The 26,285-nt window shown below is 44.3% G+C and overlaps 1 protein-coding gene across 36 annotated transcripts in view; it reads left to right on the top strand.

The window, feature by feature from the left end:
• Positions 1-26,285, top strand: part of tcf7l2 (transcription factor 7 like 2) — a 158,026-nt gene that overhangs the window by 110,723 nt on the left and 21,018 nt on the right. For 30 of the 36 annotated variants that reach the window (XR_004223447.1, XM_031904729.1, XM_031904713.1 and 27 more), the window contains 3 exon segments: positions 21,320-21,452; positions 22,376-22,478; positions 24,365-24,451. Coding sequence is in view for 35 of the 36 variants with exons in the window: in XM_031904729.1 (XP_031760589.1) it covers positions 21,320-21,452; positions 22,376-22,478; positions 24,365-24,451 (323 nt within the window). In the remaining variant the exon portion in view is untranslated. 36 annotated transcript variants of the gene reach the window in all.

Here is a 26,285-nt window from a genome sequence, read left to right as displayed (position 1 = left end):
AGAGAAAAGGGAATCATTTAACCATTAAATAAACCCAATAGGGCTGTTCTGCCCCCAACAAGGGGTAATTATATCTTAGTTGGGATCAAGTACAGGTACTGTTTTATTATTACAGAGAAAAGGGAATCCAATATCTGTATAAAAACACATATAAAAGGAACCTATGGAACGTTAGACAGAGGAGGCCAGAAATATCAGTCTCCTATTACAAAATGGCGTTTCTACACCTACTTACACCCACACAGCGTTTCTCTCCGGGGCTCTATGTCCATAAACCCGTAGACTGATCCACCATTAGCGATATTAACCCCTGAGGGATCTCCTGTTATACTATATATATTTTTTTTTTTGTCTCCCCATTTTATTCACTCTTGGGCTTGATTTTGCCTCCCTTGTCTTGTACATCCCGAGATCTTACGGTGCTGCGAGTGAAGTGTCTGGGATCACTTAGACAATGTAGGGTTTTCTTTCGTAAATAATACATCAATGGCAGCCGAGTCTCATCTGATGGAGCCGTATGTGGCCTCTGATTCAAGGACGGCTTTTGGCTGATGAGAGCAGGAAAAAAAAAAAATCAGTGACCCAGAAATCGCCCACCGAGTGCGGTTGGGACTGCGAGGGTCTTCTTCTGCCCATCGGTGGCCTTGGACCCCACATGCCACTAATAACATAGCCATAGCGACCAATCAACTGGTCTGAGACGTGTAAAAAACACCCTCGTGGCTTCTCTCCATAAATAAATAATGAAAAAACTTTAATATTTCCTTTTTTTAAAAATATTATTTTATTCCATTTCAATTAAATATATATATTTATCATTATCGATACAAATAAATCATATTTATATATAATAAAAAATGAATCCTTTTTAGAATAATACAAATCATTTCTAAAATAATCTATGACATCGATTAAATATTTATATTGTATTAAATAAATTATTACTATTTATATTTTATGAAATTAATATTGTATTAATATATATAAACTATAAATACAAATATCCGACGCAGGTTTAGTATCTGGATATTTCCGTGCAGTGATAACAATATAGAAAAACATATTTTATTACCTATAAATTAATATTGAAAGAAAAATAGCAATGTAATTTAGTAGCATTTTATTATTTTATTTTTTATTATAGAACAATAACAAAACAATTTCTGTTTCAGAGAAAATGGAGAGAAAATAAAATAAATAACAAAGACATTTGTAGATAAATAATAAATCCGATTGCCTTTGGGATTCCTGGTGGATATTTGGAGTTGTGGGTAATAATTCGGCTAAAAACACAAACGCCCTATCGGAAAAAGCTGCGTTTCTTTATGTTTTATGGGTTTTTTTCCTCCTCACCTGAGGGTGAAACGAGATTCCCGGCTAAATATATCCATCTGATCCGCTCCTTTGTGCCCCATTATCCGCCATTATCCGCACTGTAATCTCAGCCTCCTCACTGCCGCCTTCCATGGTGCAAAGTTTCAGGCAGTTATTGGAACGTATTGAGCTGAAAAAAGTCATTTTTTTTTTCATTTATTTAAGAATTGGGACATTTCAAATTTGCTTTTTTAATTTTTTTTTAGAAATGATCTCTAATACAGGTATGGTATCCGTTATCCGGAAACCCGATATCCAGAATGCTCCAAATTACAGAAAGCCTGTCTCTTCTATTTTAATCAAATAATTCAGATTTTTAAAATTGATTTCCTTTTTCTCTGTAATAATAAAACAGTGCTTTGTATTTGATCCCAACTAAGATATAATTACCCCTTATTGGGGGCAGAACAGCCCTATTGGGTTTATTTCATGGTTAAATGATTCCCTTTTCTCTGTAATAATAAAACAGTACCTGTACTTGATCCCAACTAAGATATAATTACCCCTTATTGGGGGCAGAACAGCCCTATTGGGTTTATTTAATGGTTAAATGATTCCCTTTTCTCTGTAATAATAAAACAGTACCTGTACTTGATCCCAACTAAGATATAATTACCCCTTATTGGGGCAGAACAGCCCTATTGGGTTTATTTAATGGTTAAATGATTCCCTTTTCTCTGTAATAATAAAACAGTACCTGTACTTGATCCCAACTAAGATATAATTACCCCTTATTGGGGCAGAACAGCCCTATTGGGTTTATTTCATGGTTAAATGATTCCCTTTTCTCTGTAATAATAAAACAGTACCTGTACTTGATCCCAACTAAGATATAATTACCCCTTATTGGGGCAGAACAGTCCTATTGGGTTTATTTAATGGTTAAATGATTCCCTTTTCTCTGTAATAATAAAACAGTACCTGTACTTGATCCCAACTAAGATATAATTACCCCTTATTGGGGGCAGAACAGCCCTATTGGGTTTATTTAATGGTTAAATGATTCCCTTTTCTCTGTAATAATAAAACAGTACCTGTACTTGATCCCAACTAAGACATAATTAATCCTTATTGGATGCAAAATAATCCTATTGAGTTATTAATTTTGTCAAATCAAATCAAATTTTTTTTTTTTTTTTAATAGACTTAAGGTAAATGGAGTCTATGGGAGACGGGCTTTCCGTATTTCAGAGCTTTCTGGATATCGGGTTTCCGGATAACATATCCTATACCTGTATAACGAATTGGGTTTTGCTTGGAATATTTAGAAATTCGTTTCTTGATTTTATTAATAAAGGATGTGTTTGTTTCATTTATAAAAATAGAGATCACATTTATAAATTTTAATTGTATCCTGAATTAAATAACGGACTTAATGAAAGTGGTTTAATTCAGAAATGTTTGAGATAATTATTATTATTATTATCAACATTTATATAGATTGTAAGCTCTACGGGGCAGGGACCTCCATCCTCTTGTGTCTTTGACTCTTATCTTATTGCAACTGTATCTTGTATTTATTGTTATACTTTGTATTTATCTATTATTATCTTAATACCCCCCTGTTTGTATTAATGTATTTTACTGTACAGCGCTGTGTATATAAGTAGCACTTTATAAATAAACATATACATATACATTTATATATAAAGTGCCAATATATTAAGTGGGTTTCATACATTGGAGTAACATATAAAGCAACCAATAACCAATACAAGAGGTAAAGAGAGCCCTGCCCAGAAGAGCTTACAATCTACAAACGGAAGGAATTATAATTCTAAGCAACTTTCCTGTTCATTTAAAAATTCCCCATTGGGAGCCGAAAGGCTCAGACAGATTCTGCTTCCAAGTTATGTTGGAAAAATATCTTTATTTGTTTATAATTTGTGTTGGGAAATTGATAGGAATGTAATTTATAGGTAATTTATAAATGAAGGTTGAGCTTCCCCTTAATAAAATAATGGTATATTCCAGGACAGACAGTTTTGCATGAAAGGAACGGGCGCTTCCATCCGACACAAGGGGAACACGAATTGTAAAACAGATTACGGCATTTCAGAAAATGATCCAGTTATTCTCCTTACCGGTTCTTTAGACAGTGCTGGGAATCCTTCCGCCTTGACAGCTAATAGATATTCCTGTCATCTTTTGTTTAGATATTTTTGTCTTCGGTGACATTGAAGAGAATACAAGGGAAAGGGGGGGGGGACAGGGACGGGAAATAACCCCCGAAATAATGTCAAAAGATCAGGAAATCAATGTTATAGTGGAAAGTGATCTGTTTGCCGGGGCGCGGGATCCTTTGGCAGCGTTGGCTGGGTCAGTGTAAGTGCTTTCTGCCACTAAAGTTGCTTTTCATTCCGTCCCTGGGAGATACAAAGGGAAACATTAAAGGGCAAGACAACAGCGGGGAAAAGACAGAGAGAAACCCCCGGAGCTGACGGCTTTATCTGCTTTTGTTTGTTTGGAAAGTCTTAAACAAACAGGGATTTCCCTTCTGGTTGCTATATTTTTTTACAATTGCAAATAAATCGTTTTATTTCATTTTTGATTTAACTTTATTCCATATTCCCACTGTGGTTAATATCAGCCGATACCCAACATATTCCTATGGCTTTAATACACTTGGTGAAAGCCAAAAAGTCCCTACTTGTTGCTGGGAAATACGTGTGAAATTGTTCCCAGCGCACAAAGATTCATATTGTGACCCCACAAATATCCTAACAAACTTGTGGGGGGGGGGGTATTGGCCACGGCAACGGCAGGCGGAATATTCCAAAGTTCCATTAAAGTTGTGGCGTGTTATCATGAAACTGAATGGCGATACTTTGTATTACACTCTGGGATGGTGAGATAGACATAGGATTAAAAAAACAATTTCTACCCATTTCTAGATGATAAATTTAATTTTCTTTGCTATTTGGAGGTCCGCTTTGAAAATGCAATTGTAATGAACGCATTCAGAGCCGGAGAATAGATTTACCCTTGGCTTCAAATGGTTGACGTTATCGGGTTCTGTCATTCGTTCCTTCCTATTTTCAAGCTGCTAATTGATGTTTTTGATGTCAGCAAGAAAATTGAAGGAAATGTCATGTGTGAGGCAGCGCGGAAGTTAATAAGATTGACTTCGTTGACAGAATCTACAATGAGCGGAGAGACTGCATAATGGGACCGCTGCGAATTTGTGCGCTCTCTTTGGAGTCAAAATTGACACCTCACGCTAGGCCAGCGGTCGATAGAAAGATGGAACATTTGGGGAAGGATCCTAATCTCGTCTTCTTCTTCTTCCCCCTCCAACTTTGGTCTTTGGAGCTTATATGGTGGGGCCAACATCTGTTTATCCGGAGGGGCTTTCCTTCTGGACTGAGCCAAAGTCTTAGTTCAGTCTCCCAGTGCCCACCAACAATGCAAATTGTTTATGCTCTTTTGGGTTTGAAAGCAAAAGGGTCTGAAGGGAAGATTAGATGAAGGGGTGTCTCTAGGAAAGCGATAACTTACATTGGCCCCGGTTACTATGCTTACTCAGCCTGGGAGACGCAAATCCCTAAGCGCGAGTGAAACCAGGAGGCGCGGGTCACGGAAAGATTCTTTCACAAAGCATAAAAGAGCCATATTTTTGGTCAAAATGCAAAAAATAAAGCCTGAAAATCGCAGAGTAATCTCTTTCTCAACAAGAACGATGGGGGGAAAACTTTCAGGACTAAGCCAAGCTTTTGTTGCTTAATTCTCCAGTAATATTGGGAAGTTTATTGGATTTGCAGCCTGTATAATTATGGAATAGATTAGCTGTGTTTGGTTCAGTGCATCTGATTATTTCGGGCCTTCAGGGAGAAGCGCTAAAACCCTAATATGTCCACCGCCCCCCAAGCGGTCCGCGTTTGAAGCGGCAGCTCAGAATTTGCGGTCTTAACAAAGCGCCTGGCCCCGAGGATCATCAGGCAGACATTATTCTTAGAATATCCAATTAATTCCGCGGGCAGTGATCAGTTAGCGCTTCTTTTTCCCCATTCTCGCCATTTGAAATGCAAACACAATGGGAGAAAAAAAAAATTCTCATTGGTCTGCATCCCTCGGTTAAGCTGTTGCCGCAGGCAAAGAATATTATCGAGTGATGCGTCCGGGGGCTGAGCCGATAAAAAAAGGTTACGGTTGCGTGATTTGCATGGAGAGCGCCATGCGCTTTTGGATCGTTGAGCGTTAAAAGTTCATTTAACTTTTATTTGACTTTTTTTTTACGTGCGTGGGTGTGCCTACTGGAACTGGGAGAGGTCATGGGTTCCCAATAGATATGGAGCGTTCCAATATGTGAATATTTGTACATGTAGGTACCTATATGGTCTGAATAGAGAGAGCTGTGTATCTATATGTACATTTCCATACACCCACCTGTACATTTATTAGGCCACAATATGGTGGGACTTGAGATAATATTTCTTCTGTCAACAATAATGTTTTCTTGGGAAGGAAAGTGGAAGTGGTGGGCGGGTTGAACCAAAACCAGTAGCCCAGAAGTTTCAAAAGAACATTTTGCTTCAGTCAAATCAGTCTCCCTTATTAAAGGTGCCAAATATAGAAGTAAAAATGGAACATTTAGGTGGCGCCCTAGGAGAGTCCTCTGAGAACTTCCGCCCCGTCTTTAGCGATGTTCTCTAGGTGAGCTCCCTTCCATCTTCCAATGAACGTTGTAAGTGCTGGGCAGTCTTTGTTGATTTAAAGATGTAACAGATGCGGATTTTTATCCTTTTCTTGATCTCTAAAAGTACCGGGGTTTTTATTTAACAACAAGAAAGTGAGTGAGGGAAGCAGAGGGAGGGATCGGCCAACTTCAAAAACCACATTAAATGTACTAGGCTGGTTTTGGAGGTTTGACACGTTTCAACCGAATCCTTGGTACCCCCAACCAAATCGGCTTGGAGAGGGGACCGGGAAAGCTGATCCCTACTTGGTCCCCTCCTTATTCTTGACTTGTCTGTGAGGAGTGAGGCAGGTGACTCCCCGTAGCTCAGTTTTCATGACAACGTGCCATTAGAAATTGCAGCCCCGTTGATCAATCCTCTGTACGTGACAGTTTTGCCGCGAGGCCTGGTCCTTTGACAACCAGTGCTCTCTGCCTTTTCCCTCCTTTTTTTTTTTTTCCTTCCACTAATTGGGGGAAAGTTTTTTCCTCGGCGCTTGTAGCCTAAGAAACCCTTTTGAACATTGTCACAATCGAGTGTTGACTTCTTTGGAATCGTAAGTAGGTTAAGTATCAACATTAAAACACAAAAGATATTACTGGATCAAAGTTGAATTATTTAGCAACAAAATAATAGGTTTTTATTTAGCGGATATAAAGAATTCATTTCCTTTTTCTGGGGGTTCTTTTTTAAATCATTTATTGGGTATAAATAAAGAAAAACAAGTCGGAGTTGTATCTAGAAAAGTTAACTTTTAATTACGCCGATTGTCGTTCCGTCCAAACTGATTACGGTATTTGCTGCGACGATTTCTGCACAAAATCAGCACTTTCTACAGCTTAATGATTCGAAAAAAAATGCAAATGAAAAAATATTCCTTCTTATTCGGGCTCAGCCGCCCCTGACAAAATGAAAAATAAATGGAGGCAATAAATGCGAGGGCAATTTGCAGCTTTTTAATTCAGTTATATCTGTGGTCGAATTTAGTAAAAACGGAGGATAAAAAGGTGCGATTAGATGGTTCTTGTGAAACCGCCTCGGCGGATAATCAAGGTTGATAAGCAGAGGCGGTTGCTTTCTAAAATACAGATCTCACTTGCCCGCAGTCTGTTGGTATTTAAAAAACAATTCTTTCTTTTCTTCCGTTGCTTCTATCCGTTGTTCAATCTGACATGTTCATTAAGTGCATCAGCGTTTCCACGTCTCCTAAAATACCATCAAATATTAATGTAATCCATATGACGCTAAATGCTACAAAACAGCTCCTGGAACGCCGCGCCGAGAGAAAAAAAAAAACCGGGGGGGAATTTATTAAAAACAAATAGTCCATAAAGGGAGAATTTCTGCTAATTTCTCCAGCCTTCATTTGTGCATCGAGCCCTTTAGAAACCTGTAATTGCTGCAATTAAGTCTTTTTTTTTTCTCCGACTCCTTTCTTTTTGATTGGTGAGGAAATCACGTTACAACGAAGGGGACATTTTATATAATTAATTTTTGCCATTGTACAAATCATTTGCTAAAATTTGCCTTATTAACATTATAAGACTCTGACTGGTGAGACATCAGACACAACGTGGGAGAAGGCCAGCTTGGGGAGAATTCGGCTTTAAACCCTCTGCAGATCGGCGTTAGGATCAAAGCCGCTTGCTTTATGTGGCTGTGCGAGACTTTGAAGTCCTGACTTCACCTACAGCACTCATTTCATCAAGTTCACTAGTGTCTTAATAGCAGATCAATAAGTTTCAAAGTCGGAGAGTTAATTTGAAACTAGTGCTGATGCCTCCGTGCTGGGGAAGCGGGGGGAAAGAGATAGGAGTGGAAACAGAGCATTCGGAAAAAAAAACCCGAGTGTGATGTGTACTTAGTAGCTGTTATTTTAATTTGTGAAATCAGATTTGAAACATTAGCAGCCCCAACCTTACGCGTTCCGCGCAGGATTAAAGACTTTGTAATATTCAAATAAAACAAGAGGGGAAATGTTCGACTGCGGTAGAGCCAAATAGGAAGGAAAAGAAGAGTGTCTGGCCCCTTCCGACACAATTGTTAGTCACACACACTTACTAAAGAGTGAAACGCGTGGATCGGTTTCCTCAAACACTATTTAGAGTATTTAGAGAATAAAAAATATGAAATGGAGATAAAAAAAAGGGAAAATAACCACAACAACGCGTGTGTTTTTGGTTTTATTTATTCTACGTAGCGAAATGCGTTGTTTGTTAAACGTGCTGCTGTATTTCCCCGTCGAATGCGTCAATCGCCTTTTAATTAAAGTCGAATAAATATTAATTCTCGGCGCTGACGTCACCGTTTATTTCCAATCTAACGGACGAGGTTTCACTTTTTGCACCAAGTGTTGTGTAAATATCTAAAAAAACAATTTTTTTTTCCTCCGTGCGCCGCGTTGCTATTAAATAATCCCCCCCTTTTAGAAACTGATCCTTTTTTCTTTTTAATTTGCCCAAAGTGCGGACGGAATATTTTCAGCGACAGACGAGGCTGGGAAAAACAGATAATGGGGAAATCTTTTAATTCTTTTTTTGTGTTTTCCTTCTTAAAAACCATCTGCATTGGGCGCAGTGTCTTTTGCTTTATTGTTTTATTTTTGCACCGGGGGTCAAATTCACACCCTTGTGGAGCAGGTCTCTAATTGAGAATGTTCATCTAAGGGTTGCTAATGGTATTAGGGGCCATTGGCACGGACAGTGGGAGCCAGAGATTAGCGCAGAGCCAAAGGAGCCTTACCTTGATGATTCATTGGCCAGATTAGCCCCCACATCTGTCATTCTGCCTCCTTCATATAAAGGGTAAATAATAGATAAGTGGTAACAACAGGACAAACAAACGACTGGGTAAAATTAACCAATATAATATCCGCCGACTGCCAAAGTGCGATTGAACCAAACAGCCGACATTTGTGTGTAAACCAATGTGAAAAAGATATTATTTAATCATTTTCCGATTTCAATGGGGTCTATTTACTATGTACCCCCCGCAAAACACACACAGGATATTATAGAAATAGATTGATCGCTCGTTCTGAACAGATATCAAAGATCTCAAGCTGAAATTCTCTTCTTTGATATTCCAATCCCCTTATTTAACTTTTATAAAAGGGGGGACCCATTTGTGTCCGATGTTTATGGGTGGGAAAAATTTGTCACTAGAAAGAAATTTCTGTAAAAGTTGTGTAAATGGCGTAGAAGAAAGTAAAGGAGACGCCAGCGGGGGAACGAGGGGGGATTGAGAGGCAAAAAGGACCCCATAAAGGTGTTTGTTGTCAGGAATTATTTACTGCAAAGATGTCGAAAATCAACCAGACGGGTCCAGTCATTTGGCTGAATTTTGAAAAAAACAAAAAAACCAATCAATTTTATCGGAAATAGTTAAGTGTATTCTGCGCCACTTCACACGTAATGATCTTCTACTTCATTAAAAGCGAATTAATCTGTTCCCCTATCCCCTGGGAGACACCTTTAAGATGATGATGATATTGTATTTTTTTTTTTTTTCCCCCCCGAATTGTTTAAAAAAAAAAAAAAAAAAAATCTAGCAGATTTGGTCCCTGTCAGTCAGAAATAATTGTGTTCTTAATCTTGTCCCTGATGGATGGCTCCGAGTTCAGCGACGGACCGGCTCCAATGACAAATACAATATTAATATTCATTAAGCGCTTTGACAATGCTAATTCTGATGCACTAGTAAAGGCCCTTCCAAAGTTAGCGGCCAAAAGCTTCAGAGCTGCGCAAGGTGGCAAGATAATTTGTGCTGGTTTGCTGAGCTGAAGGCTTTTAAAGTCTTTCGCGGAAAAAAAAAAGAGAGAGATAGGTACCGTAAACAAAAAGGGGGAAAAAAGTTCTGAGGCATTGGAAGGCAGGGCTGCGGAAATAATACGATCACAGCCCGCCAAAGTATCTGACACGTCCGATGAAGCTTCTTTGAGCGAAATTTCTACAAAGTTGCGACAGAGAGGCATAGCATGGTAAGTCGGCACATGTTTTTTTTCTTTTTGATTTTGTTTAATCTTTTTGATCTTTTCAATTATCGCCATTTGAAGATCAATAGTCATTTCTTTTTTTTTTCCTGCTCCGGAGACGCAGCGGCGGTTTGATATTTCGCCCGGGATGCCCCGACGGTTTTTGTCATTTTTGAGGGGAGGCTGCCTCAAGTTTTTCCTCTCTTTAATTTTTTTGCCTCGTTCTTGGGGAGGAAGGAATTTGCCCCTGGACTGTGGGGGGCTTCCGACGCCTAAGAATGAATTTACCTGTGTGTGTTGCCCCTTTGGCTTTAATGTAGGGGAGGATTTATACGGATAGATTTTTATTTTTTTGCCTTTAGTTGGGATTAAATTCCCTTTTCCACATGTTGTGCGTTTTACTGGTGTGACACGTATTGATGGTGTTGGTTTTACTCCTCTTTTCCCCCCGCTTGCCCCCTGGCCACGGCGTTAGGGTAGGAACTTTGGAGACAGAAGGGGATTTTGCCTTTTATATTTGCCAAGTCGGGAGGAGGATATCTGCTTTTGTTCCTCTGGCTCAACGGAGGGTTCGAAAAGAAGGGGAAAAAAAGGTGGGGAGGGAGGGTGGAGAGAGAGAGTCGAGAAATATGCACTGAAAAACCCCCAAAGCTTTCATAAGAGGACCCTCATTGAATTGGGGAGATCTTAGTAATTATGCTGTTCCCTGCCAACCAAGATAATACTCTGAATGCCTAAACTCGAGCATCTGAAGTGAAGATCTGCCGCGGATAGCGCTCGCTCTGCTCTTTCCCTATCCAGCCATTTGGGGTCCGGTGCTGCCCTCCAGTGGAACGAGCGGCCACTCTCTGCCAAACACTTACCCGCCGCGTCTCTTTGCGGAATACTCTGACGGCAGCATGCTCCAGAGCAATCACAGTGAGGCACCCATAGTAATACTTGTAAATGGTAAGAGGAGCCCGTCCTTCGTCCTTTCTACTTGTCTCTCCTTCTATTCTTTCCCGTCGTTGAATTTTCTTCCCTTTTCAAGGGTGGAAACGTATAAAAACATTGCGTGTATCTAATTGGTATATTTATTTATTGGTTTTGCTTTTGAAAATGTTTTGGAAAGGTTTTATTGTGTGAAGTAACTTGGCATCATTCTGGGGGGGCTTTTATTCCTTGAGAATTGTGGGGACTTTATCGGTGCAACGTTGCCCGTTTCTTTTTATTTCAATGTGACCGAGGACATTGTACCCAACCTGGTCCATTAAACGAATGATGAACCTAAACCATAGAGCGTTTCCAAGCTCATCCGGAATAGGGTCCATTCATTTCTCTTTTTTATTTTTCCTCATTTGACCCCCCTATCTCAATATTTTTCTTTTTTTTTACTTCTCCATCGGGTTCTTGGTCAGCAAAGGATTCTCAGCTGCCAAATATTTGCCTTGGGACGTTAGACGTGCGGACACCGTCCGTCAGTGTCGGGCAGACTTTTTGGTTTACTTAAGAAATTGCACGTGCTACAAAGGGAGTTGCTGGAGTGTGGTGGCCGCGCTGAATAGAGGGAGGAGGTGGCAATTAGCAGTCTCTTGTTGGGATTTTTACTTGTCAAACCAAAGTCCTGCGGCTTTTGTTAGCCCCTTGTAAAGGCAAATGGCTGGGTTTTGTTTTGGTATTAGGGGCCTTGAGATTTCAGGCTGACACGGCGGCGCTAGAGAATGTGAAAGGGGAAAAACATTTGGAGTGCGCTCCCGGGGGAGGTGAGAGTTCACTCCATAATTGATTTGTTTGCTTGTATTGTCGTTTTTAAGTTAATTTGAAAATTTGACAGGAGGTGAAAAAGAGCGGCTGCATCTCTATTGATTCCCTTCGCCTAAAATCTGCAGATAATCCAGATTATCCGCTGCACTCGCCTCCGTCCTTTCTCATTTCCCCCAAGCTCTGACGCTCGCTGTGCAAAATGAACTTTGGCTGAAATTCCAATTGTCTGGTTTGGTAAAAAATGTTAAATTAGCAGATTTACGTGGCCGGCTTGCCTTCATTCTCAGCGGAACGTTGGTTGCCGAGTGGGCTAGCGAGACACGGAAATGTCTCATTTGCACTACAAAATCCAGGGCCCTCGGAAATGAATATTTAGGCCGTGCCAAAAGTGGCTTTTTCTAAAAAAAATGTTTTCATCTTCTGCATAATATGTCTCCCTTGGCCAGTCCCGAAAGCTTCTTAGAAGCCCCTCGTCCCTCCTTTGAGTGAGCGTCTCGCAGACAATAGCTGCCCAGATTTGCTCACGTTGGGCTTGTGAGCCGGACTAGTGACCACTGGGGTCCCACAATGGCATTGTCTTGTCTACTGGTAATCACTTCAGCCAAGGTTGATATTTAATTCCGAGTGAAAGGCAAGAGGGAGGCTGCTGGGATAAAGCTGAGCGCACAGGCCACACAGATTCAGTCGGTGACAGTCGCCCAGTGAAACCTCCCGCTTTATCCCGCCCTCAAAGAAATTTGGGAATTAGACTGTGGAATCTTCGTGCCACTGATTGGCCTTTGCCTGTTTTAGGATTTCTCCTCTGGAGAGGGCAGACATGACTTGGGTTGGGTTGAGGCTCTAGAACGAAGGCACCCTGAGCAGTTTTGGAAGGTTTGGCCATGACCGGTTCTAGCGGCCGTAGATAACAAGTCGGCTAATTAGACGGGAACATGAAGCGGAGGCCGGGAAGTTCAGGAGGAGGCGCGGGAAGTTGGGATTGTGGCATCTAGGAGCGTCATTGGGCGACCCAGTCTAGGCAACCCAAGTGGTGGAGCTACTCGGAGAGAGACGAAGCCTTGGGAATTGGGGAGGGAAGGTTGCTATGTACGCCGGGGATACTGGCTTAGTTGGTATGGAGGTACCCAGCGATAAGAAGCCAATGCCAGGCTGTGGATTATCTCTGCTTCAGGAAATGGGCACTTGTCACCTCAATCTAAATTGCTGGGTGAGTACAGGAACCTTTTCTTGTTATTTGTATTATAGTTTTGCTAGAAAAACCTCCTTGATCCCTCATTTTCTTTCCTCCTCAATCGGTTTAAAAGGCATCAATCACCCCCTCCCATTGGTTTGTTTGACAACATTTTAACCAGTTAGATGCTGGACATGGCCTGCCTGGCAGCTTAGCCCTGATTATAACGGCCGGCACTCGGATCCCTTCTTCTCTCTGGAAGAATCCAGCATTGGCCCCGGCAAGTAGAAGGTTAAATAATGCATTAGGCGGCTGAGCGGGGCATGTTGCCTCTCTGACCTTTGTTTCCTAAAAAGACTTGCAGGGGGCCGGTTAGAGCCCCAGAAGGGGGGGGATACGGATGTGGATTGGGCAGATTAATGAAGGACTAGGGACTAGGGGAAGGTATTGATCAAGGGCTGTAAATGAGCGAATTGAGCCTGAGAGACAGTGTAGTTAAGCGCTTTTGTCTTCCCCGGGGATAAAGGGGTTAATGAGGTTCACAAGGAGACAAACTGAAATGATTCCATTTGCTGTTCCGGCTGTTCCTTCTGGAACCTGCTCCTCCGTCGGCTTCTAGTCTGATTGGGAATATTTTAGGGATTTTTTTTGGGAGGGGAAGAAGGAAGTTGGTTTTGGAAACTTTTCCTGCTTATGTTGCAGCCCTGCAGGGGGTTGTGGGACTACAACTCCCAGAATCCCCCTGCAACTTGTAGCTCAATGACGGAATCTCGCCGATATTCTTATGTTCAGATGATTTTATGGGCAGAAGCATAAGGGTTAATGTAAGATATATTTATGCAAACATTGATATTTTACAGAAAAGCAAAATGAGCTTCATTGCAGCCTTGGTTACGGTTCCGTTACAGTTGGGCCCTTTGCTGGAATTCGTTCAGTTGGGGCCCCGTGGCCCAGTTACATCCCGTAGGCTAACAGTTATTTTTAAAGGGGAAGTTGTGCTGTAATGTTGGCCTTTGTGCCGATAGACATTTTCTCCTTCTGTTGCCATCGTTCCCCCCACAATCTCCGCTCTTCTATTGACTTTAATGGGGAGCGGCCCACCCTGATGCTTTTTTTGGATTATTTAATGCATTTTTTAAGATTTTAACTGTGAAAATGATTATTGGGTGGGGGGGGGCAAATAATAATGACTGCCCTGATCCCCACAAATGTTAGGCTTCTTTATATAAGCAATTATAGCATGGAAGAGAGAAGGATAGCAGGGCAAGATGGAGGCAGTAGGGCAAGATGGAGGCAGTAGGGCAAGATGGAGGCAGTAGGGCAAGATGGGGACAGTAGGGCAAGATGGGGACAGTAGGGCAAGATGGGGACAGTAGGGCAAGATGGAGACAGTAGGGCAAGATGGAGACAGTAGGGCAAGATGGAGGCAGTAGGGCAAGATGGGGACAGTAGGGCAAGATGGGGACAGTAGGGCAAGATGGAGACAGTAGGGCAAGATGGAGACAGTAGGGCAAGATGGAGGCAGTAGGGCAAGATGGAGGCAGTAGGGCAAGATGGGGACAGTAGGGCAAGATGGGGACAGTAGGGCAAGATGGAGACAGTAGGGCAAGATGGAGACAGTAGGGCAAGATGGAGACAGTAGGGCAAGATGGGGACAGTAGGGCAAGATGGGGACAGTAGGGCAAGATGGAGACAGTAGGGCAAGATGGAGACAGTAGGGCAAGATGGAGACAGTAGGGCAAGATGGAGACAGTAGGGCAAGATGGAGACAGTAGGGCAAGGTGGAGGCAGTTAGGCAAGATGGAGGCAGTAGGGCAAGATGGGGACTGTAGGGCAAGATGGGGACAGTAGGGCAAGATGGAGACAGTAGGACAAGATGGAGACAGTAGGGCAAGATGGAGACAGTAGGGCAAGATGGAGACAGTAGGGCAAGGTGGAGGCAGTTAGGCAAGATGGAGGCAGTAGGGCAAGATGGAGGCAGTAGGGCAAGATGGAGGCAGTAGGGCAAGATGGGGACAGTAGGGCAAGATGGAGGCAGTAGGGTAAGATGGAGACAGTAGGGCAAGATGGAGACAGTAGGGCAAGATGGAGACAGTAAGGCAAGATGGAGACAGTAGGGCAAGATGGAGACAGTAGGGCAAGATGGAGACAGTAGGGCAAGATGGAGACAGTAGGGCAAGATGGAGACAGTAGGGCCAGAGCGAGACAGTAGGACAAGATGGAGACAGTAGGGCCAGAGCGAGACAGTAGGGCATTCAGTAGGGCAGAATGTTCTGGGCACTCAATGAGCTGTACCCCCATACTGTACTGTCTAAGGGAAACACTATGGCACCTCCTACCCATATGTATAAATACAAATATACAGAGAAGGAATGTTCTGGGCACACAATGAGCTGTACCCCCATACTGTACTGTCTAAGGGAAACACTATGGCACCTCCTACCCATATGTATAAATACAAATATACAGAGAAGGAATGTTCTGGGCACACAATAAGCTGTACCCCCATACTGTACTGTCTAAGGGAAACACTATGGCACCTCCTACCCATATGTATAAATACAAATATACAGAGAAGGAATGTTCTGGGCACACAATAAGCTGTATCCCCATACTGTACTGTCTAAGGGAAACACTATGGCACCTCCTACCCATATGTATAAATACAAATATACAGAGAAGGAATGTTCTGGGCACACAATAAGCTGTACCCCCATACTGTACTGTCTAAGGGAAACACTATGGCACCTCCTACCCATATGTATAAATACAAATATACAGAGAAGGAATGTTCTGGGCACACAATAAGCTGTATCCCCATACTGTACTGTCTAAGGGAAACACTATGGCACCCCCTACCCATAAGTATAAATACAAATATACAGAGAAGGAATGTTCTGGGCACACAATAAGCTGTACCCCCATACTGTACTGTCTAAGGGAAACACTATGGCACCCCCTACCCATATGTATAAATACAAATATACAGAGAGGGAATGTTCTGGGCACACAATAAGCTGTACCCCCATACTGTACTGTCTAAGGGAAACACTATGGCACCTCCCACCCTTGCGTGTGTGAGGCTTAAGATCACTAAGTGCTGCCGTATTAGCCCTTGGCACGTACCCACTTTGCCAGGCTGTGGGAAGGTGCTGCAGAGCCAGTGATATTGGGGTCTGAACGCTCAAGTTATTTTTAATGGATCCTTTCGGCATGAACTGAAGCTCCCTCTCAGCGCCGGCACCACAGCCCCAGGGGGGCTCAGTAACTCACAACTGTAACAGACCTTTCCATGCAATGAGGGGCCGGGCAGGAAGGGCACGACCAACCCTCCTCCATCTTACTTTGTGTGTTATTGTTCTCCTTCATAAAAGCACCCGGGGTCCGTCCCCCACTTGTGCAGAGAAGGGAAACCATAGGGGGGCATTGAGGAGATCAGGGCCGGGGGGCAGGCAGAGCCGTAGCCCAACTTGTTTCTTCCATTTGTCAATTATTAATCTCTGCTGAGAGTGGCAACCTCTAGCCCCTCCTGGCTTGTGTCTCCCTCCCACAGCTGTATTGTATAGAAACATGGAACTTCCAAAGGTGAGAGGTGCCATAGTGTTTCCCTTAGACAGTACAGTATGGGGGTACAGCTTATTGTGTGCCCAGAACATTCCTTCTCTGTATATTTGTATTTATACATATGGGTAGGGGGTGCCATAGTGTTTCCCTTAGACAGTACAGTATGGGGGTACAGCTTATTGTGTGCCCAGAACATTCCTTCTCTGTATATTTGTATTTATACATATGGGTAGGGGGTGCCATAGTGTTTCCCTTAGACAGTACAGTATGGGGGTACAGCTTATTGTGTGCCCAGAACATTCCTTCTCTGTATATTTGTATTTATACATATGGGTAGGAGGTGCCATAGTGTTTCCCTTAGACAGTACAGTATGGGGGTACAGCTTATTGTGTGCCCAGAACATTCCTTCTCTGTATATTTGTATTTATACATATGGGTAGGGGGTGCCATAGTGTTTCCCTTAGACAGTACAGTATGGGGGTACAGCTTATTGTGTGCCCAGAACATTCCTTCTCTGTATATTTGTATTTATACATATGGGTAGGGGGTGCCATAGTGTTTCCCTTAGACAGTACAGTATGGGGGTACAGCTTATTGTGTGCCCAGAACATTCCTTCTCTGTATATTTGTATTTATACATATGGGTAGGGGGTGCCATAGTGTTTCCCTTAGACAGTACAGTATGGGGGTACAGCTTATTGTGTGCCCAGAACATTCCTTCTCTGTATATTTGTATTTATACATATGGGTAGGGGGTGCCATAGTGTTTCCCTTAGACAGTACAGTATGGGGGTACAGCTTATTGTGTGCCCAGAACATTCCTTCTCTGTATATTTGTATTTATACATATGGGTAGGAGGTGCCATAGTGTTTCCCTTAGACAGTACAGTATGGGGGTACAGCTTATTGTGTGCCCAGAACATTCCTTCTCTGTATATTTGTATCTATACATATGGGTAGGGGGTGCCATAGTGTTTCCCTTAGACAGTACAGTATGGGGGTACAGCTTATTGTGTGCCCAGAACATTCCTTCTCTGTATATTTGTATTTATACATATGGGTAGGAGGTGCCATAGTGTTTATATATATATATTATATATTTGTATTTGATGTGGTTATTTCCTTCCTTGTATAAAGCTTCTCATTCCTGCTTTTTGGTTTATAACAGAACATCAGGGCTGATAGACACATAAGGGGCCCTCAAGGCCTGAATAGAGACCCCAAAGATGCAGTACCACCTTCAGCCAATAGATGACACTGTAGAAATGTTTATTTGTTTTAATCAATAGGCCACTTGCTTGTGTTACTATCAAAAGTACTATGTGCCTGTGGGTAGTGACCCCTGGGATATATATATATACACTGAGTACCCTTTGAAAAAATAAATATTGTTCGTTACCTAACTGTATTATTATTATTATTATTGTTTATTTTTGGCTTTGGCAATTCCCATAGAGATATCCTGCGGGGGTCAGTGCCCAACTCTCAGTGACTGGGGGGGGCACATTGGCCGGACATTCCCGTTACTGGGTGACTCTTGTGTGTTTGTAGTGCATGGGGGCGACGGGGCAATTACAGAGCGGGACGGGGGTAACTCGGAGCCATTTCCCATAACGTTACTGAATAAGCAGCCGCTCACCTGTCGGTGGAACCCGCAGGAATAACAGAATTATCAAAGGCAACAGAAATGAGCTGCTGTGATGCGCCCCCCGCGTGTTTCATATCTGGATATTTTAACATAAATCACAGGTTTTCTGTTGCTTTGGATGAGTGTGTATAAGCTCCTCCCCCCTGCGCTGGCACCGCCCCAGCTCCACTTCATATGGTCCTCCAGCTGGCGGTGTGGGCAGCAAGGTGGCACCAGTAGGGCAAGAGGGAGACAGTAGAGCAAGGTGGAGACAGTAGGGCAAGATGGAGACAGTAGGGCAAGATGGGGACAGTAGGGCAAGATGTGGGATTGTAGGGCAAGATGGAGACAGTTGGGCAAGATGGAGACAGTAGGGCAAGATGGAGACAGTAGAACAAGATGGAGACAGTAGGGCAAGATGGAGACAATAGGGCAAGATGGAGACAGTAGGGCAAGATGGAGACAGTAGGACAAGATGGAGACAGTAGGACAAGATGGAGACAGTAGGGCAAGATGGAGACAGTAGGACAAGATGGAGACAGTAGGGCAAGATGGAGACAGTAGGGCAAGATGGGGACAGTAGGGCAAGATGGAGACAGTAGGGCAAGATGGAGACAGTAGGGCAAGATGGGGACAGTAGGGCAAGATGGAGACAGTAGGGCAAGATGGAGACAGTACGGCAAGATGGAGACAGTAAGGCAAGATGGAGACAGTAGAACAAGATGGAGACAGTAGGGCAAGATGGAGACAGTAGGGCAAGATGGAGACAGTTAGGCAAGATGGGGACAGTAGGGCAAGATGGGGACAGTAGGGCAAGATGGAGACAGTAAGGCAATATGGAGACAGTAGGGCAAGATGGGGACAGTAGGGCAAGATGGAGACAGTAGAACAAGATGGAGACAGTAAGGCAATATGGAGACAGTAGGGCAAGATGGGGACAGTAGGGCAAGATGGGGACAGTAGGGCAAGATTGAGACAGTAGAACAAGATGGAGACAGTAGGGCAAGATGGAGACAGTAGGGCAAGATGGAGACAGTAGGACAAGATGGAGACAGTAGGGCAAGATGGAGACAGTAGAACAAGATGGAGACAGTAGGGCAAGATGGAGACAGTAGGGCAAGATGGAGACAGTAGGGCAAGATGGGGACAGTAGGGCAAGATGGAGACAGTAGGACAAGATGGGGACAGTAGGGCAAGATGGAGACAGTAGGGCAAGATGGAGACAGTAAGGCAAGATGGAGACAGTAGGGCAAGATGGAGACAGTAGGGCAGGATGGAGACAGTAGGGCAAGATGCAGACAGTAGGGCAAGATGGAGAGAGTAGGGCAAGATGGAGACAGTAAGGCAAGATGGAGACAGTAGGGCAAGATGGAGACAGTAAGTCAAGATGGAGACAGTAGGGCAAGATGGAGACAGTAGGGCAGGATGGAGACAGTAGGGCAAGATGCAGACAGTAGGGCAAGATGGAGACAGTAGGGCAAGATGGAGACAGTAGGGCAAGATGGAGACAGTAGGGCAAGATGGAGACAGTAGGGCAAGATGGAGACAGTAAGGCAAGATGTAGACAGTAGGGCAAGATGGAGACAGTAGGGCAGGATGGAGACAGTAGGGCAAGATGGAGACAGTAGGACAAGATGGAGACAGTAGGGCAAGATCATGGCAGTAGGGCAAGATGGAGACAGTAGGGCAAGATCATGGCAGTAGGGTATGACGGTAACTACGGCACTTTAGTTGCCCAGCCTGCAGCTTTATTGAATGCCACAGTAAGTTTCACTTCAGCAGTAGCCAAATGGCCATAGGCCTGACATTCCTAATTATACCAGTAAGGGATATGCTGGATAAGGCTACTCTGCCCACATTGCCATAGTGGCTGTGCCGCCGCCCTGGGTGTCCTGCAGTCTCAGCTGAAGCTTCTTATGGAAATGAAGGTGCCGAGTGGGAGCCTAATCCGCTCATTTGTACTCCGGCCTCTAATCTGCCTCCGAGTTCCGAGATCTCGGCTAAATTCCTCCATTGGGAATTGGGATTGCTGGGTGGGATTGCTGGGTGGGATTGCTGGGTGGGATTACTGCATATTGTGTTGGGATGCCAATGGGTACGTAAGGGGGAAACCACTTTATTAAAGGGAAACTAAAGTGAAAAAGAAAGTTTCATTTGTATTCCTGCTATTTGTATATATATCTCTCCTGCCTCGGCTGCACTGACTGCTCAGGATTGGCCCAGGGATTTGGCACCATTTGGGCTTTTGCCCCATTAGGGACCTTGGGAGTCTTGTTTGTTTCTTATTACACCTAATTGTGGTTTATTGAGTTCTTTTCTCTTAATGTACTGAGGGGGTTATGTAATAAAAGGTGCTAAGTTTGCCCAGGAGCAGTAACACGTAGCAACCAATCAGCAGGAAGCATTTACTGGTTACTGTTTAAAAGCAATGATATTATTGGTTACTGCTCCTGGACAAAGTTAGTATCTTTAATTACATATGGGGGTCAAAGTCAGACCTAATAGTATGAGGGTGTAGTTATTGTGTGCCCCAAGTTTGTCCAGGCCCCCCCCCCCCCTTTATCAATTAAACAGGGTTTTACTTGGCCTTTAATTGCATGGGTTTCAGTCTGGCTGTTGCCTCGGTTCTGGTTTTATCAGGTTTTATTATTTAGAGCAGTTGAATCTGGTTGCTAGGACCACTTGTGCTAGCAACCAGCAGACAAATAAAGAACTAAATGGCTGAGCAAGACATTTAATAATAAAAATCCAGGCTCTAGTTGCCATACATGCCAGCCGTAGCAACCAGCCTGGTAAGTGATCGTTCAGGGAGACTCGCCTATTCCACCTGCAGTATTGTAAGGGTGTATTTCCCCTTTAGAGTATCTTATTGCCTTTATTTACTCTTAATTGTTTCTTAATGTTTGTGGGCGTTTAATAATAAAAATCCAGGCTCTCGTTGCCATACATGCCAGCCGTAGCAACCAGTGATTGTTCAGGAAAACTCGCCTATTCCGCCTGCAGTATCGTAAGGGTGTACTTCCCCTTTAGAGTATCTTATTGCCTTTATGTGCTCTTAATGGTTCCTTAATGTTTCTGGGGTGTGGGTGCTTAGCGACTGTAATACCGGGTGCACCCTAGGGTGCCATACTGAGCCGGCCAAGTGCCCGTGATTGCCTCTAACCTTCTGCTTGTCTTTTTGCCCCCACAGTCTAACAAAGTGCCCGTTGTACAGCACCCTCACCATGTCCACCCCCTCACGCCGCTCATTACCTACAGCAACGAGCACTTTACCCCAGGGAACCCCCCACCGCACTTACAGGCAGACGTGGATCCAAAAACAGGTGCGTGCTTGTCCCATCAAGGTACGGGGAGTTGTAGTTTTGCTTTTCCTTTGCTGAGCTTCCTTATTGTGTTGCTAACGGATCCTGCTTCCTATTCATCTCAGCTGGACCCTTGTGGGGCTGGAATTACCCCAGACTCTGCCCTGACCCATAAGTAGGTCTGGACTGGCATTCACAATAGGCCCTGGCATTCCCAGTACCCAGAGGCCAGTACAGCAACCCCCCCCCCGGCATTTGCTTGAACCCACAGATTGCCAGTCCGGGCCCTGCAGGCCCATTGAGATGAGTGGCAAGGGATTCTGGGTGCTTTGTTGACCCCCAGCAGAACCACTAATTACTGTTTGTGCCATTACTTGATCAGCGCTAATTACTTGCCCATAAAGTGATGCAGGAATAGCTATAAAACCCCCCTGCTGCGGGGCTGCTTGTTTCACTGGGTTTCATGCATTTAATGCAATAGGCCTGCAGCGCATTTATCCTTCCTTGTGCTTCTAATGCCTCCCTTCCTTTTATATTTCCTAATTCTGCCACTAGGGGGGGTGTGCTATGATCATTCACTTCTCCTGTTGAAATCCTTGGAATCTGGCAATGCTGCAAAGGCTTCAGATATCACTGAGACCTCTCAGTATTCTTATAACTCCCCCCTAGATAAAGGGCAGAATCTAGGACCTAATTCCTCCATAGGCTTCATAAGGTCTGAATCTGACCCAAAGGAGTCTATGGCAGGGGACTGCAGTTAAGAGAGACCCTGTTGCTGTGCTGACAGAGAGGGCGCTGCTTGGCAAGCTCACCCCAGATCCAGCAATAGAAATGAAGTATTTTTAATCTGTGCCAAACTGCGCCCCCTAGTGCCCGAGGCAGAATTCATGTTCATCCAGATCATTCGATTCTCCCTAATTTTCTGTTTCTTTCTTTTTCCTCAGGAATCCCAAGGCCTCCACACCCTCCGGACATTTCCCCGTATTACCCTTTATCCCCGGGCGCCGTCGGACAGATCCCCCATCCGCTAGGATGGTTAGTACCACAGTAAGCAGTTCCAGGATTTTTTTCCCTTTTACTCCCTATGTCCATTATATATGTTTTTCTCTGTCTGTGATATTCTGTATTGTGCCCAGAGCATTCCTTCTCTGTGTATTTGTACCAATGCGCTGGAGCTGCCATACTCTCGCCCTTGGTGGGTCTTACAGTTAAAGATGAAATTTTGGGCAGATTTTTTCCATTTTCTGAATAACTCTCATTGTTATAGATAATCTCCCTAAGGGTGGATAAATAGGTTTCTATATATGTATTTCCTTCTATACACAATATAAGTTATTTTTTCCTGCTGCAAGCAGTGCAGTCCTGCTGTTTGGTAGTTGGACATTAGATATAGTTGAGTTACTTATAGAATGTGTTTGTTAGACCAAAGGAACCACTAACTGGCCTGTGGCCCCTCAACGTTCCAACTGTGCCCTTGTTCAACCAACTGCTCCTTTGGACTCACAGCAGGACTGAGCTCTTTGCAGCTGGAAAAGACAAACAAAATGAAGGAGCCTTGGGAGCCTACTTGGAGCCCAAGTAGTATCAGATTGGGCCATCTAGGACCCACTAGAGAACCTGATATCCAGGACCAGGACAAACAAAATGAAGGAACCTTTACACAGGCCCCTTCGGCCCAAGTAGTATTAGATTGAGCCATCTAGGACCCACTAGAGAACCTGATATCCAGGACCCACTCAATTTCATAGAGGCACTGCAAATGGTTATGTAGGCATCTGGAGGCCTTCTGGTACTCTGACATGCCAGTCCAACCCTGGCATCAAGTTGCCCCATAGGATGGCCTTGTTTCACCATAGTGGTCTTGACAATGAAGAGCAGCACAGTGAGGGTTGGTGGCCACCATGGTGGCTTCATGTCCTGTCCGACCAGTAGTGTGGGCACCAGTACCAAGAAACATATTGTGCCAGTGCCCCTGAACCGAGGGCAGGACATTTTCAGTTGGGGTGCGGGGTAGCAGGGCACCTCCTTATTGCCGGAGGCCTGTACAGGGGCAGCAATCTTTGGAGAGGGGGCTTCTACTAGAGCATAAGGAACAAGGGCCTTAGTGCCCTGTCCCTTTGGCATTGTTGGCATCACTGCCCCTTTCCCTATTTGCCTTTATTATTGCATTGGCTGAATCCTCCAATAACAAGCCAGAGCTGTTCCGCGACTGCCTCATTGGTTATTTAGGCCCAAAGCCCATAAATCCCGTTTATTCTGTGTGTAAAACCCAAGGACGCTGAGTAGAACCCAGCAGGGACTTCTCCGATCCGACGTTTCCTTTTGCCTTTTTTAATTCTATATATTTGGGACCCGCGAGGCCGGAAACTCCGAGCCGTCCCCGAGCTCCCGCCTTTGTAATTATTAATTATTGTAACGAGCTGCGACTCTCTGCGGGTCCCCCCACAACCGTAAGTGGGGACTTTCTGCCGGAAAGTCTTGTCAGCGCTGATTAACGTGACAAAAGGCTACAAATTAAGCTCTGTTAATTTAATGTTTTCTCCCCAAGATCTAAATAGCGCGAGGGGCCCCCAAGCGCCGCCGAACGCCTTTGATTTCCCTCTATTTTATTTTGGTATAAATTTCCATTCATTATTGTGCGTCTTTGGCTCCGACGCTCTCAATTAGCGTGACGGCTCCATTAAAGCGGCCCAGATTTCGCCTTTAATTACGACAACAAAACACCTAAGCGTCAGCTCCTGGGACCGGCCGATATTGACACGAGCCGAGGTTATAGAATTTAATTAGCCGCCCGGACTTCATTTATGGCATTAAAATTGTTCCGCGCGTCTCTGTCGCTTTGATCTGCGCAATCCCCCAGATTTCTCTCCTGATCAAATGAGAAAATTGCTCATTCTTTTTCTTGTTTTTTATTTCCCCTCTAATTTTCCCAGGCAAGGTCAGCCCGTTTACCCAATCACGACAGGGGGCTTCCGGCACCCCTACCCCACCGCCCTTACCGTCAATGCTTCCATGTCAAGGTGAGTCTCCTTCATTGAACCTTCATGTTTTACTGCATTTATATTGATTTGTGCTTTATTGTTCCAGAAATGTTCAAAAAACTGTATTTACCCCATCAGCATGGATGGAATTATTTAAGGGGAAGTTAACCCTGCCAGTGTTTATTGTGAATTTGTGTTTTTTTAATAAGTCACCCAAAACTGGGCCTAAATGACTAGGTAGTAAGGGAAGTGTTGGCACCTTTTGCCATGGCTAACCCTGGACAGTGGGGCGGGTCATTGCATCATTGGGCAGGGCTATGACATCATGGGGGGGCTGTGATGTCGCAGGGGCAGTTGATCACCACGTCAATCTGAAAGAGTCCGGCCAGACTTTCTAAATTGGGGAAATCAGGCAATTGGTTTGACCCGTCCAAAAACTGGGCTCTCCCTGTAAAAACCAGGCAGGTGGCTTGACCCATCCAAACACTGGGCTCTCCCTGTCAAAACCGGGCAGGTGGTTTGACCCGTCCAAAAACCGGGCTCTCCCTGTCAAAACCGGGCAGGTGGTTTGACCCGTCCAAAAACCGGGCTCTCCCTGTCAAAACCGGACAGGTGGTTTGACCCATCCAAAAACTGGGCTTTCCCTGTCAAAACCGGGAAGGTGGTTTGACCCGTCCAAACACTGAGCTCTCCCTGTCAAAACCGGGCAGGTGGTTTGACCCATCCAAAAACCGGGCTCTCCCTGTCAAAACCGGGCAGGTGGTTTGACCCATCCAAAAACCGGGCTCTCCCTGTCAAAACCGGGCAGGTGGTTTGACCCATCCAAAAACTAGGCTCTCCCTGTCAAAACCGGGCAGGTGGTTTGACCCGTCCAAAAACCGGGCTCTCCCTGTCAAAACCGGACAGGTGGTTTGACCCATCCAAAAACTGGGCTTTCCCTGTCAAAACCGGGCAGGTGGTTTGACCCGTCCAAACACTGAGCTCTCCCTGTCAAAACCGCAGGTGGTTTGACCCGTCTAAATACCAGGCTTTCCCTGTCAAAACCGGGCAGGTGGTTTGACCCATCCAAAAAGGCTCTCCCTGTCAATTTTAGTTGATACAGTAATTGAACCCAGACTTCTCTGCAATATAAATGCAGTGTATTGGGACCACCCCCTGCCCCTTAAGCTGCCATGACAATGTTGTAGTCCCGCCCACTGCTTGAGTCACAGACTCCCTGAGCTCCTCCTGTAAGCTGCCATCATGTTCTTCTAGTCCCACCCACAAAGTTCCAGCCCCGCCCACTCTCTGAGGTGCTGGAAGCAGAACTGCCTTAGACCACACTCTGGGGAATAGCATTCTTTTTTATATTTTATATTGGATTGGTCGGATTGGTTGTCATGGAGAAGGTGGGGCGGGGTAGGAGCCCTGGGGGTCATGGAAGCCTTTTTGGGGCAGATTCATTCTCGCTTGCTCTGAAGAGCAGCCCAGGTGCTCATGGGATTGCCTTCCTCTGGGCTCTAATTAATTCCAGCTCGTTTTCCAATGGCTGCGAGTTTATTTACCAGCCGGTCGGCTGCGCAGTGTTTAAGCCCTCGCTAATTACTTCTAATGACGGTTTTATTTTCTGTTCATCTGATTTCCAGTCGAGTTAATTAAATCCATGCAGGTTACTCTTCCCACTGATGCCTTGAAAGCCTAATGGGTTTTGATGATGATGATGATGATGATGGCTAATTAGATTAGCTGAGCCTTCCCAGCTGTGGGCCTGGGCCTGTGTTACACATGCACAGTAACGGTGTCTGGCAACCTGGCCCCTAGCAACACCAATAGGGGAACAATTCAACTAGTTTATTCTTATTGTGTGCCCAGAACATTCCTTCTCTGTATATTT

This window comes from Xenopus tropicalis, chromosome 7 (genome assembly GCF_000004195.4).
Source record: "Xenopus tropicalis strain Nigerian chromosome 7, UCB_Xtro_10.0, whole genome shotgun sequence".
Taxonomy (NCBI): domain Eukaryota; kingdom Metazoa; phylum Chordata; class Amphibia; order Anura; family Pipidae; genus Xenopus; species Xenopus tropicalis.
This window is presented reverse-complemented; position numbering and strand designations above follow the sequence as displayed.